Source organism: Taurulus bubalis (genome assembly GCF_910589615.1).
Source record: "Taurulus bubalis genome assembly, chromosome: 14".
In the NCBI taxonomy this organism is placed as follows: Eukaryota; Metazoa; Chordata; class Actinopteri; order Perciformes; family Cottidae; genus Taurulus; species Taurulus bubalis.
This window is the reverse complement of record NC_136602.1, coordinates 16,568,488-16,582,201: the sequence shown is the minus strand read 5'-3', so window position 1 is coordinate 16,582,201 and position 13,714 is coordinate 16,568,488. Positions and strand designations below refer to the sequence as shown.

Here is a 13,714-nt window from a genome sequence, read left to right as displayed (position 1 = left end):
CTCAGTGACTTGTTTCCGAAACATGCATTTTTCGTCGCAGTGTCTTCAACATGCTCCTCTCTTGTGCTACTGTTGGAAAATACGACTGAGAAGGTCCTCATGATAATAATTCAATGTTTTGGAAGAGTCCACTTGTTGCAGAGTCAGACAGTTTCAGACAGTTGTACTTTAATCCATAATCGGGAACACGTTTGAACTGCAGCAATGCCCTTATCAATTTTTGGGGAGAATTCTATTTTATATGGTTAGATACATGGCTCTCCAATAGCAAATAATTGAGTACTGTCACAGTTCAGCTCCACACCCTCCTCACTCTATTTGCCAGTCACTCCCTCCTCGTCAGTCTAACTCCCTTCACCTGTTCACTCACCTGCCTCTAATCACTAATCAGGCCCCTTTATAGACTCCTGCCTCCCAGACACACCTTGCCAGATTGTTCTCCAGCACACTCTCACGGACTGATCTCCTGTAACCGGCCCTGCCTGTCCCTGTTTAACCCGCTAGCCTGACTCCCGGTGAACCGACCAGCCTTTTTCATCCTGACTCTGTTTAACTCTGCCTGCTCTTTCTGGATGTTGAAATAAAAGATCAAAGATCCCTGGGATCTGGTGTGTGTCATTTGGGTCCAGATACGACCGGTTGCAAGTACATTGAGAATATTTCTTTCTTTTTGTAATTGATAATGACAGAATTTCCCATTGGCAAATCATCATCTTTCAATGGGTGAACACTTAATTATTATTTTTTTATCGTGCTGTTAACACTGTAAAACATCGAACTAGTTAGATTTTGCAATTGATAAAAAGTGCTTTTTATTGTCCATTATTTTTAATTGTCTATTAGGTATTGACCAGTTTATTGTCCAGCCCTTCTGTGACCTATAAATAACTAACTGTCCACAATGTGGGATGTGTTCCTGTTTGTTACCTTTTGAGTTGCCACTTTGCCAGCAGAAAGTAGGTCGGCCTCCTCACCTCTGTGTTGCTTATTGTGTTTATCCACAAAGAGAAGGTGTCGTCAGCTGGTGCCTCTTGTATCAGGAGAATTAGGTGGTGGGTCTTGAGTGTGCGTACCTTCTGGAGGATTCTACCCTGTGTGTTGTGGTTGGTATCGAGAGAGAGAGCGGTTGTATTCCTCTGTGGCAATCTAACCAACAGAAATAGACGGGGAACTTCCTTTGCTGCAGAGGAGGTTACAGAAGTCTGTCAGAAACAACTCGTAAGCCGGAGCACATGGTATATCTGTCACATCGTGAATAACGTTAGCTTGTGAATCATTAACCCCCTAGCTTTGACTTTTAATCTTTGTTTTGTAACGTTTTATATTGTTACACACATTTCAGTCCAGTTGCATATGAATGTATGTGCGTCTGAAGCAGTTAGATCTGCTCACCTCTCCCGCTCAGGGGACTTAATTATTGCTCAGAACCGGCAGCACAGGTTTGTTCTGTGTTTAACAGTCTGTGGAAATGCCATCGTTTTTGTGGTCTCGCATTAATAATGTACAATTATTGTGAAATCTCAAAAAATAAATCTTATTTGAATATGGATGTTATATACACTATGTGATTCTGCAAAACCCACAGAATTTGATGTATGACATATTTGGTTTCTTATTAATGCTGTGGTGTTTATTTTGCACAACTTAGTCTCACAGTTATTGCAAAATAAGTAAAAACCTGCATTTCTTTTTTTAAATGGGAGCTTATTACTACCCATTCAGCCATATTATTTTCTACATGTATTGCCGCAGCTTGAATTTGCTGCCAGAATGAAAACGAGTCAGTTTGGTTGTTTGACAGAGAACTAGCATCAGTAAATTCCCACATTACAGCGTCAACAATTTGACGAAATGCTAGTTTCTGCTCCGCAGTATAGCAGACCGGAGGAGAATCTCTTAGCAGTTCATGGACACTTTTATAGTTCCCTTGAGTCCTGAATACAGGCCTCTCCTTTGAGTTGATGCTGTAAGTCTGACTTGGCAAAGATAAGGAGGAGGCAATAATTCTGCTGCATCATGCTATCTTAGAACCACGGTCCATTATCGTATCTAATGTTAAAGACACTCTGTTCAAAAGCTCCAGTTTGTGTTGAACAGGGCACGGCAAATACGATAATGAACAATGGACAGTGAGTTTCATTAACTGTCCTCAACAGTTCAAGAGTGACTTGCAGGGAAGCTCATGTCCGAGGTTGACCTGTGCTGAACCTTCACAGGCCTGGATGCTGAGGATAGCCGATTAATGTGAGAGACACTGCTGACCTAATTTACCCAAGCGTTAATTGTATCAAGATATATTCCTAACTGTTACCACTGGAAAAAGATGATATTGTTTTTTCTTTTCAGTCGTTATTGACTGAGGCTGAAAGTCGTTAAAAGAAAGGTATTTGTGAGCGTTATAACATGTGCGGTAAAACATTGTTAAGCCCAGATCTATTTATACAGATTGGAGCTCTGTTTGTGGAAAAGACACACAGCAAATATGTAATTATACAATTACTGCTAAACCAAGGCTCCGTTTGCCGGCATCCTTATTATAGGCTGTGTCAGTGATTACTATTGATTAATGAATGCATAGCTTACATTTACCGTCAGCACGGTGGCTTAGTGGATAACTGCACGACACAACTGGAATCCAGTGTGTTATTCCAGCAGGGTGTACAAAAAGCCTCTTCAAGCCAATGCATGACGGGAAGGACTTCAGCCTCGATGGAAGGATAGCTCGTATTAAAACCAATGTATGACTCAATTCATTAAATGTATTCACTGAATGATAATTTTACATTTCGGGAAATAAGCGTTATGTTCTTTGTTGCGGAGTCTAAGGTGAGAAGATGCAATGACACTATCATGTTTATTGGTGAGCTTTAGAGGTGCTGTTTCCTCATGTTCTCAGCCTTTGTGCTAAGCTAACTGGCCGCTGGGTGTCGCTTCATATTCAGCGTACAGAGTGGCATCTATCCTCACATTTAACTCTCAGCAAGAAAGCAAGTAAGAGAAGACAAACTATTCCTTTCTATTATACATTGAATCACATACATTTGCGCAAAACATGATTTATTCACTCAATAAAGATTTATTGAGTTTTGGCTCAATCAGAAAAACAAAGTGTTGAAAAGCACTCGTTGCAAACATGTTAATTTAATGCAGGTGAGAAGAAATCAATATTTGCATGGTTTCTGGTTTGCGCCTGCTGTCTTCCACATATTTTTGATACTCTGTTTAGCACGTGCAGATTTTTGATCTCGGTAAATCAGGTAGCTAGCTGTTTCATTTTTGACGGCGTTGCCTCTTAAATGCACTGGTGATGGTGGATGGTTTTCAAAAATGTAATCACGTCCGACCTTTCTTGTTGTTATTGCTAACCGTAGAAAGCCGGGAGCAGGTTTGTGGAGTGGTGAGGTGCTGAGCGGCTTGTTTTCTGGAAGTGTCTGTGGTCCGACCCCCGCTAGAGGCAGAAAAAGACCAAATACACGGGTCTAATATGACTGGTTTATGGGCTGCACTAGATGTTGTTCAGTGGGCGCAGTCAAGGTGCTCCCTGTGTTTTATATTAGGAGAGCAACCCACTTTATCTCCATCTTATCTTTCATCAGGGAGAGCTGCGAGGCAGGGAACATAGTGCATACACTAACTTGAAGGGGAAATTATTTTAGTCATTCCAGTCTACACACACACACTCACAAATGCACACATCCAGAACCATCAAAGCAACTGTATCTTGTGCTTTTCCTCTCATATGACAACAGTCGCCTTGCAATCAACCTAATTGAAATAGTGAATAAATACCTCTCTGCTTATGCTGCTTTATAAATGGACTGAGGAGCAGCTGCAGGCGGGTCAGCTCTTTCATCTCTGATTGACGGTCACAGCAGCAGAGGCTGCCTCCCCCAGCGTACACAAGGAGCTTTACATGATAGCGCGACTGTTTCGCACGCACAGCGCCGACCACACGGTGTGTTGGAAAATAGCTGCAAAGAGGAAATTGCCCTGGCCTGTGTCGGGAATAGAAAATAAAACTACCACTTTCACGCCTCATTATTTTAAGCCTCTTTTTAGCTCATTGTGACGTACTGTGGGTCCTGATGGTGGCTATTGCGAAAATAGCACAAGGTTTGCTATTTTAGAGTTTATTGTGATTATCCCATTAACCATGACGCTCCCCAACGTGTTAATTTTTGACTGTTTTGTGTCTTTTCTTCAGCAGGAGGTACTGTCTGCTTCTTTCACCTGTCAGACTGTCAGGCGAGCACATGGCCTTCGGCCTGCAGCCCACTCCACACTCTTCACCCAGCCTCCCACTGCCCTGTCTCCACAGGTTAGTGTGTCTGCATGCGTGTGTGTGCGCGTGTGTGTGCGCGTGTGTGTGTGTGCGCGCGTGTGTGTGTGTGTGTGTGTGTGCGTGTGCGTGTGCGTGCGTGCGCGTGCGTGCGTGTGTGTGTGTGTGTGTGTGGAAAAGGAATTGAAAATAACGTGTCATTTTCATTTTTAGACATTATTGATTATTGTACCATCTGGCGTCTAGAACAAATCCAACACTGTGTGTGTGTGTGTGTGTGTGTGTGTGTGTGTGTGTGTGTGTGTGTGTGTGTGTGTGTGTGTGTGTGTGTGTGTGTGTGTGTGTGTGTCTGTCTCTGGCTCATTGACAATCCAAAGCTTTTCAATATCTTGACAGCAGCGAGCACCAGCATCGTCAGCACTATCGAAAGCCCTCATCACTCTATTGCAGTTTTTAAAGTCATTTGTAAAGTCAGAATATTGTTGCGTCATCATTTCCGACTGTTTTAAAACTCTGATCAATATCGGCCTATTGGATATTGGCAGTTAGTGTAAGATGCGTCATTCTGCCTCAAGAAGCTGCCAACTATGCAAAAAGATGTCAGTCGCGATGGATACTTTTATTACGCTGTGACCTTTTTAAGTGCTGAAAGACGGAAACTATGTGCTAAACCCCACATTTAGCACAAAACGGTTTCTTTTGGCAGCCTCAGTTTCAATGTTTTTGGTTTGATATCAACGACTAAAATGCCTGTCATCCAAATCCGATTAATCCTCCACCACGTGTCCCTGTTTTGGCAAGAATTAATCTGTTGTTGTTTCTATTATTTTTTTCCAGTGATTAGCATGCAAGGCCTATTTAGGTGAGACTCCTTTGAAGGTCGCGGGACGGCAGCCTTTTAATAAAGCCATTACCGGAAGGAATCTATTCAAATGTATGCAAAAACCCCACTGTTCAAAGCAGCCTCTCTGCTGGGGTGTCGTTACTTTGATTCAGTGTTGACATGAAGCAGCGTATGCTGCCATTTGACAAAATCGTGTTTGGATTATAAACACCAGCAAGTTTTGCAAATGGAATGTGGCATGTACCAATTGAGAACAAGTTATTTGAATGGATGTGAAGGCAAACCACCAGGCCATTTAATCGTGTGTGTGCGCGCGTGAAATATTATATTTTTGTGTGTACGCAAAACACATATTGCATTCAATGATTAGTGCTACATGAGGTAGTTTTTCTTTTTTCTAGAACCACATAAGTTGTGCAGATGTTTAATATACCAACCACTGCATGGCACACGTGGCGCTTTTAAATTGAAATTTCTTATCTGACAAAATAATGGATGAGTTTGTGTTATTGTGTGCGTGTCTCTTTCTGAGCCTAGTAGCGTGACACCAATGCAAAAAATGGTGGTGCAATCCAGCAAGCGTTGGGTTCGTCCCTCTGCAAGTGTTGTGTTGCAGAAACGGAGCAACAAATTGTTGAAAGTACTCTCATGTGTGGTTTTCCACATCGCTCGTGTCAGCAGTCTGAAGGCTTGTGTGGTATAGAACAGATGCAAAATAACAAAAATACGGTAATATTGACTCATCATTTCATTATAGATCTCACCTGGAATCTACATTAATTATGGAGTGACATACTTAACATAAACTGTACAATATATTTTTTGAAATAACAATTTTCGGATTATGCTAAATTCAATTGTAATTACATTTCCTATAGTTTATTTCTGACCTTGAAAACAGTAGCTCATACAAGGTTGATTCAGTGTCCTCTTCTGGGCTTTTGATTATATCACATCTTCATCATCAGATTAGCTTTTTTTAAATCTAGATTTAACAATTTATTTGTGACATGCAGTGCAATACAGATGTGGCTAATGTGCAACAATTCATATTTAAAACAATAGTAAACAAATAAGCATTAGATCAGAGGTTCTTTAACTGTTCAAACCATGTACCACTATGAACAAAACCGAATATCTCAAGAACCGCTCCCCACTGCTGGTACCAACACTGCAACAATGAAAGACCACCTGGCCCACACGGCCTTGACTGTTCCTCTGGCTCTGTGGCCGGAGGAACTCGCCGAGTAACGTCTTTTCATTTTCTTGCCATTAATGGCGCCACTTTGCAGCATTGAGAGGTTCGTCTGACTCTGAACTGTCAGAACGAGCATCGTCACATCCCTCTTGACTGTTTTTTGGATTTTGTAGCCATTTCATAATCCCACTAGTTCTGCCTTCACCAACTACTGAGGAGTCTGAATCTGACTACTTAGCCATTGCTAACGCTAGTAGTTGCAGTAGAGCTCTGCAGACTGCAGGGGCAACACCTCCTCCCCACGCTCGATACCCTTATGCTCTGTTCACAGTCAACCCATTAGCGACACAGCAGCAGGCTATTTTCAAACGCTGTTGACATGAGGCAACAAACTGATGCCCAACAGTAGTTGTCAAATGTCACCCCACATCACATCCAATTTTCTTTTACCAAAAATCAAGTCAACTCATTTTTACATTATTCTGTTGTGATTTGTGTGTGCAATAGATAACTCTGTTTATGATTACTTGTGAATTAGCTTGGTTCCGACATGGTATTACTTGAGGATTAGTACAACTCTATTCTCAGGTCAAGGTGTCATATCAGCGACCTTCCAAAAGAACATGACGCCCAGATCATGAGATCTGGCAGAAGGACTCTTCCAACTTGCCTTGTCGGACCACAACTCTTTGCACTTGGTATTTCTGTGAGTACGGTCCAGCTATAATCCAATGAAGCAGACGCATTATGTTAAAAAGATCAGATCAAGGTTAAGTGTGTACAATCTTCTCCATTTAATGCTCTCGGCTCACCAACAAGCTTGCACGGAATGAACATTTTATGATGAGAACAGGATCTTTGTTCCTTGACTGCTTGCAATCCTTCGACTATGGATCGCAGTGCATTAGCTCATCCCTTTTGTCTTTCTGTGCTCACATTGATGTGTATGCATGTGTGGTTTCGCTCCGGGGAGCTTGTGTATGTTCAGTGTGCTTTGTTTGTGTTGGTGTATGTGTTTTGATGTGTCATTGGGCTGTATGAAATGGAGAAGGCGGGCACAGGTTTGCCCAGGGTGGGGGCGGCTGTACGGTGAAAAATGAGCAGCGGTTTTCCTCGGACTGTGTTTACTTTTCACTGCAGCAGGCCACTCGACGAGGCATTGGGGGGGAAGGTCGGTGAAAGAGAACAGCGGAAATGTGTACATTACTTCCGCTGCTTGGAAGTCAAAACATCAGCTGTGAGTTATCCTAGCAAGGCCTTGTTCACAACGGGGTGAAACAACAGAGCTGAGAGGGAGCTGAGAGGGAGCTGGTCGATAGTCCCGAGTGGTCTGAGTGTCCCGAGTGTCCCTCTGCCTGCCTCCTGGCCTCCGGAGGGAGAGCTGTTTGTTCAGAGGACTGGGGGAGCAAGGAGACGAGGGAGGTTCAGCAGGGAGTGTTTGCCTTGCCAGGGCTTGTTGCCTCTGCTAGGTAGGGCTGAGGATGATACTGTCATAACTGCAGTAGAAGGAGGGTACATGGAAATCCGGAGGCATAAACTTGTTAGTTTTGCAAACATTGTCTCTAACCATGCATGCTGCGCCGGCTGCCATTTGTGCACTGCATTGTTTTCTCCCCATTTTTCACCATTTTCCATTTCATTGACATCGCGCTTCCTTGCTCCTGCATTGCTGCAGTACAGACACTTGTGTCTTACTGCTCCTCCTCCCTATTGCTCCTTGGCATCCATCAGTTTAGCTGCAGCGCCCCATGGGGCCTGATGGGTCACAGCTATACACACACGCACACACACACAGCCGTTCTCAGCAGCACTATTCATGCATGGACCTCTCGACCCATCTGCGACTACAGCTCCTACAGATGGGAGCCGAAGGCAATTTGGAGAAGTTGACAAATGTCACACCAACACATGAATGGAGAAGTCTGAAACTAGGAGAAAACAAGTTGTTTGTTCCTCATTGGAAACTTGGCAGTTTATACAAGTGATGCTACTCAATGTGTACTAGTTCAAGGTTCAAGGTTTCTATTTGACCATTCGTGCCTAGACCAACAGTCCAGACTCATTGGAATTTTTTGTGCAGGGCTCTGAGTCAACAGTTTTGGAAAAGAAAATAAGAAAACACGCGATAACAGGAAAGAGAAAAAATCTATACAAAATCACTATACAAAATCTAAAATATGAGAACACCATAGAATATGAAAACACTATACATACGGCGGTATATGTACAAAGGTGGTCGTATATACAAGAGGGGTCTTAGATACAGTTTTATAAAAACAATGTTAATTTACAGTAATAAATAAATAGGCTCGTCCTATTCACAGTTTTGTTTTGCCATCCGTAGACCAGAATATTGTTCACCTGGGTTCTGTACCGTAATAGTACGCAAGAAAAACGTTGCAGGGTACATTGGCGGAGGGATTGAAGGTAAGATGGATGGAAAAAGAGGAGCATAATGTTTTGTTCACACTGCAGCAACAAAAGGGCCAAGCATGGCCAGCTGCATTGTGGGCCAGTCACCTTTTGAAGTGTTGTCAAAGTTGACGTAGTTTATGCTGTTAAATATCAGTGTTTAGTTGGGGGTTTTTTTAACGGAAGAGGGTAAACCAAAAACATATGCCTGGTTGCCGCTTCACCGCTGAAAGAAGTTGAGATCAGCTCAACTTTGATATGTTGGGCGTCACATCCACTGCACAGCGACAAGTGTTGGGTGTCAGTCTGTTGCTTCATGTCCCGGGCTTCCATTGAAAATAGCCAACCGCTGTGTCGCTTGTAGTGCGACTGTGAACACGGCAGAAGGGTATAGGGCGTGGGGGGGAGTTGTTGCGACTGCAGTCTGCAGCGCTCTTGAGCAAGTCCCACTCGACAGGCACTTTGAACCTGTTCCCTGCCTCGTGTCTTCACCAAGCCTGTCTACGTCAGTAGGAGCCCTCTTTTGTTCCCCCTGAGAAAGCATCAGCCCCGTCGTGTAATGCTTCTCTTGAATGCAGGAAAGACATTGATCCGCCAAAAAAATTACAATGTTCAGTCAGTTTAAGTGTTTTCTGCTCTTTCCTCTCTCGTGATTTTGTAAATTTACGAAACCAACTTGGGAAATCACACACTTTCCAATCTCTGTCAGGTGGGTGTAGTTCAAAGGCTGAATGAGCTCATTATCCAGACTTTCATCGGTGTGATAAGCAGTTGGGAAATAGCCACTTACAAAAAACAATGGCTGCTGTTTTCTCCAGGAGGCAGGTGTGTTATGAAGAGAGCCATGTTGCTTTGTTAAAATGATGCATTGAACTGCCCGAGCAGAAGTAGCTGCCACTGCTCTCTATTTCCTTATATTCCCCTTCAACTCTTTCGTGTGTGTGTGTGTGTCTCTTTTTGCGGCATCAAGTCAAGAGTTCGTGCCATACCATTCATTTACTCTACTCTGACTGACTATAAACCGTGTAGAATTGCTAGTCTAAACTTGCTCATCACCCAGTCTAATTTGAATGTTGTCACAAAGTATTTTCCATTAATTTTTCCATAAAACCAAAATCTTTGTTGTTGTTGTATTACGTCAGCAAGGAGACTTGGAGGAAAACAATGTAGAAAAGTAATAAAGGTTTTGCTCCAGTTGTCCATGTGGTTCATATATCCACTCAATCATTCTTCTTTTATAGGGTCATGCCTTTTCCAAGCTTTCGTTCATTTAGACTAAATGAACCAGAGGTTTCAATTCACTCTCCTGTGAGTGGATTGGAGTGAGAAACGTGAGTGGAAAATACACAGTGCAATTTGAGTGAAAAACATACTTCTTCTCTGTCATATATTGGCACATAGACACGATACACAGAGATACAGTGTGACTCACTCTTTAAAAAAATATCATCATTATTTTTCGCCATAATTAAATGACGATAAATCTGTTTAGAGATCATAGAGAAAAATAAATGATATTTATATAATATAGTTCCAGAACTTCCCTGAGAATCATCATGTTTTTACTTATTCTTCAATATTAAAGTAGCCCAGTGACGGCGGTCTTTGTCGCAATGGATACATTGCATATTGGAAGTGCTAATAGCTAGTTCGGCACACATTTTCCAATTTTCCAAAACGTGACAAACTATCGGCTTTAAAAACTGTGGCTAACTCACTGACTCCATGGCAACACTGTACTTTCTGTTTACAGCCCACATAAACCCCAGACTATAATAATTGTAGTTCCAGCATAGCATAACTTAGTGCAGAGGTTCCATCAGTGTCTGATTTAATATAGAATATATACAATTATCCTCATGAATTTACACTTACATTTTCTTGAATATGTATTAAATAACTATTTTGAAGATTTTTTGAATGGATGCAAATTTTTTATATATATTTTTTTTATCTCGCGTACCCCCAGGGGTACTAGGACCCTCATTTGAGAACCACTGACTTAGAGCATAGTTACCTACAAATAGAAGGGGAAAAAAGATAGATGTGACCAAACTCATTAATAGGAACTTTATTCATGATGCACCATCAATATTCATTTATTTTTACATTACTAACACTCACAATGTCCAGTCTACTTTGTTTGTATATTCATGGATTATCGAAACGCTCCTCATCTTCCGCATCCATCCATTCATACTGTCCTAATTTTGTCTTTCAGACTTGATTTTGACTGACTGTTCTAGTTTCCTCTGGCTTAATTGCACCTTTTGAAGGAGACTGTAGACCTAAATGGCTGTCATTATAATCATGCCTTATCACACACAAGCACGCTCTCATAAAGTTACTACATCTCAGTTGCACTTTCTTTCCCTACTTAATCAAAGGAATGTTTTCTTCAGAGATTAGTCGTACTAACATTTTGTTTATGCAGTTTCAATTACAATTAAAGGAAGAGAAACGTATCAATCCCTCAAAAAGGATTTGCCTACCTCTCTATTTGACCTGCTCCTCACTGGCAGTGTCCAATGAATATAGAGTAGAGAGCCGACATGTAAAGGTGGGTCCAATTTATCCCAAAGGCTCAAGCAGGGGCTTACAATCAAAGCTGGTTAACTAACAAAAGATTGATTGACTTGCTTGCTTGCTTGTGCTGAACCCTCTTCTGATTGTTCTGTACAGTCCTGACTCTCCCAGAGGGGCAGGAGCGAGCTTTTATTTTCTTTATCTTTCATGGTTGTCTGGGGAAGATAAAGAGTAAAGATTGTTGTTAGTTTACAAAATGGCACCACTGCTTTTAACAGATGGATTTCTTAAAGTTCACCCACCGAAATGCCCTAAAATGCACTTGCAGAGTTGTCGGCTTTGATTAACTCAACAGTTAATTGGGATGTTGCTAAAAGCATTAATATATATAGTTATCTGTTTTGAGTCGCAATGCAAAGTGAGATGAGTCATCGCAGCTGACTGTTATCAGATTTGGTTGAAGTGCCATTTGATAGGAGATGAAACAAAAAGCTCAACCCAGTCTCAGTGTATCCAAACTGCTGTCTGTCAGTGTGCCGACGCTGTGTGAAAGAAGTGCAATGAGAAATACTTGTCATGTAGTTTGTTGCTTTCAAATCAAATTGATTATACCATCACAACACACAGATACTGGGAGGATTTGTGAGGATTAAAACTACCTGCAAGGCTGAGATACCACCACTGCATCTAATAACATTATTGATCTATTTGTGTGTGTGTGTGTGTGTGTGTGTGTGTGTGTGTGTGTGTGTGTGTGTCTTTGTATTGGTGTCTTTCACAGATATTACACAAATAACATTGCAAAAGAAGATCTGTTGAGATTCTTATTTCTGTTTACATTTTCAGTCAGATGAAGTTTCAGAACACAGACATGAAGTTGTTATGGTTAGAACTTTTAATTTCGATCACTACAATCTTTCATGAAAAAAGTCTGTTTCAAGAGTTTACTTTATAACAATTGTCTGATCTGGACTTGATCACAAAATCGCAAACTCATTAGCGTTCACACCTTAAAGTTTCATTGGTTGTGCTCGGCGAGTCATCATTACTGTGTAAAAGTTTATGTTGGTCTTAAAAGAACAACCAGGAATTCCTGAAAAACTGGACTGACTTTGTTTTTCTTGGATATGTGACGTCTCAGTCGAGATGGAGAAAATCCATTCAGTTAAGCACTGAATGACCAGGTTGTATTCACGACACTATATAGTACAATAAAGTAAATTGTAAGTAGTCTCATAAGTATAATCACATCGTGAGAATATGTCATGGGAGTGTTATTTTACCCGCATTAATGCTTTAATCACACTATGGTGTGTGCGTGTGTGTGTGTGCGTGTGCGTGTGTGTGTGTGTGTGTGTGTAAATAAAGACACTGCTGAATAGCTGCAAGATGAGTCTCCAGAAAATCCTTGGCCTTTTGAATTTGAGAAGTTGAGGAGATAAGATGACATTTGCAGCTGATATTTTAGACAGCAATAAATATTTTCTATAGCGTGACATCATATTACCTGCAATTCAAGATGAATCAAACAACAAAATAACCCCCCACATAACATCCATATCACCAAATACTGAAAATGAATGGTTTTTTTTAAGCGTCAATGGGTTTAAAGGTGTATTGGGCTGACATCAAAGGACTTCCTACATTCCAGTTAACACCAGTGATCAAGTCGGGGCCATGCTGCGTCTGGCAGCTCGCCAGGGCTGCCAACGTGAGGCACGGCTCTCAGAAACACAGTGATCACACTGAAGCTGTTCAACCTCTAAATTGTTGTAATAGTGGCCCTTAGAGGCTAACTTAACATGCATATTATTAACATCTGGTACGGAAAAGGAAGATGTTTTACTTAAAGGTACCTGAATCACATGAATTATCTCAGAACCATGGAAGCTTTGGTGCCCTTGCCTGAGCTCTTTTGCCAACATCCAAGTTCAACTGACTCCTGCACTGAGGGAGAGAGAGGAAACGGGCAGGAGCAAAGTCAGTGGGGGGTCGGGCCCTCGAGAGATGGCAAAATGAAATCACATTCGAGGTTCGAGGAGGAAAAGCAGCGCAGGGGACACCATTCTGGTGATGAGGATTAAGATATTCTGAATTAAAGCACGAAGGACAGAGAGATACGGTGAGCATTGGGGAGGCTGACGAGCACACTTCAAGTTAAGGTCATGATGTCATTTAGGGGAGATGAAAGGGCAGAGATGAGAGGAAGAGCTAGAGGCGAGATGAGAGCGGATGCGGGCGATCTTTAACATCGTCATCAGCCATGCGTTTTGATCCGGCATTAATTTTAGCTGACTTAATTAGACACTGCTCAGTTCTTTTGGGTTATTTTCGCCTGCCCCTTGTGTGGTCTGTGAGTCAGGGGGCTGTGTCTGTTGAGGCTCCCAGAGCTCGTGGAAGAACAGACCGTCCCATCACAGGCAGGCGGGAGAGGAGGGCGATACTGATCGAGGAC

At 42.0% G+C, this 13,714-nt stretch overlaps 1 protein-coding gene across 2 annotated transcripts in view; it reads left to right on the top strand.

The window, feature by feature from the left end:
• mcu (mitochondrial calcium uniporter) overlaps positions 1 to 13,714 on the top strand; it is a gene marked incomplete at its 5' end in the record, with an annotated part of 48,411 nt that overhangs the window by 19,382 nt on the left and 15,315 nt on the right. Inside the window, one exon of one of the 2 annotated variants that reach the window (XM_079230070.1) lies at positions 4,208 to 4,318. In XM_079230070.1, the coding sequence (XP_079086196.1) occupies positions 4,208 to 4,318 (111 nt within the window). Of the gene's footprint in view, positions 1 to 4,204; positions 4,319 to 13,714 lie in introns of both variants that reach the window. The other variant, XM_079230069.1, reaches the window with a different exon arrangement.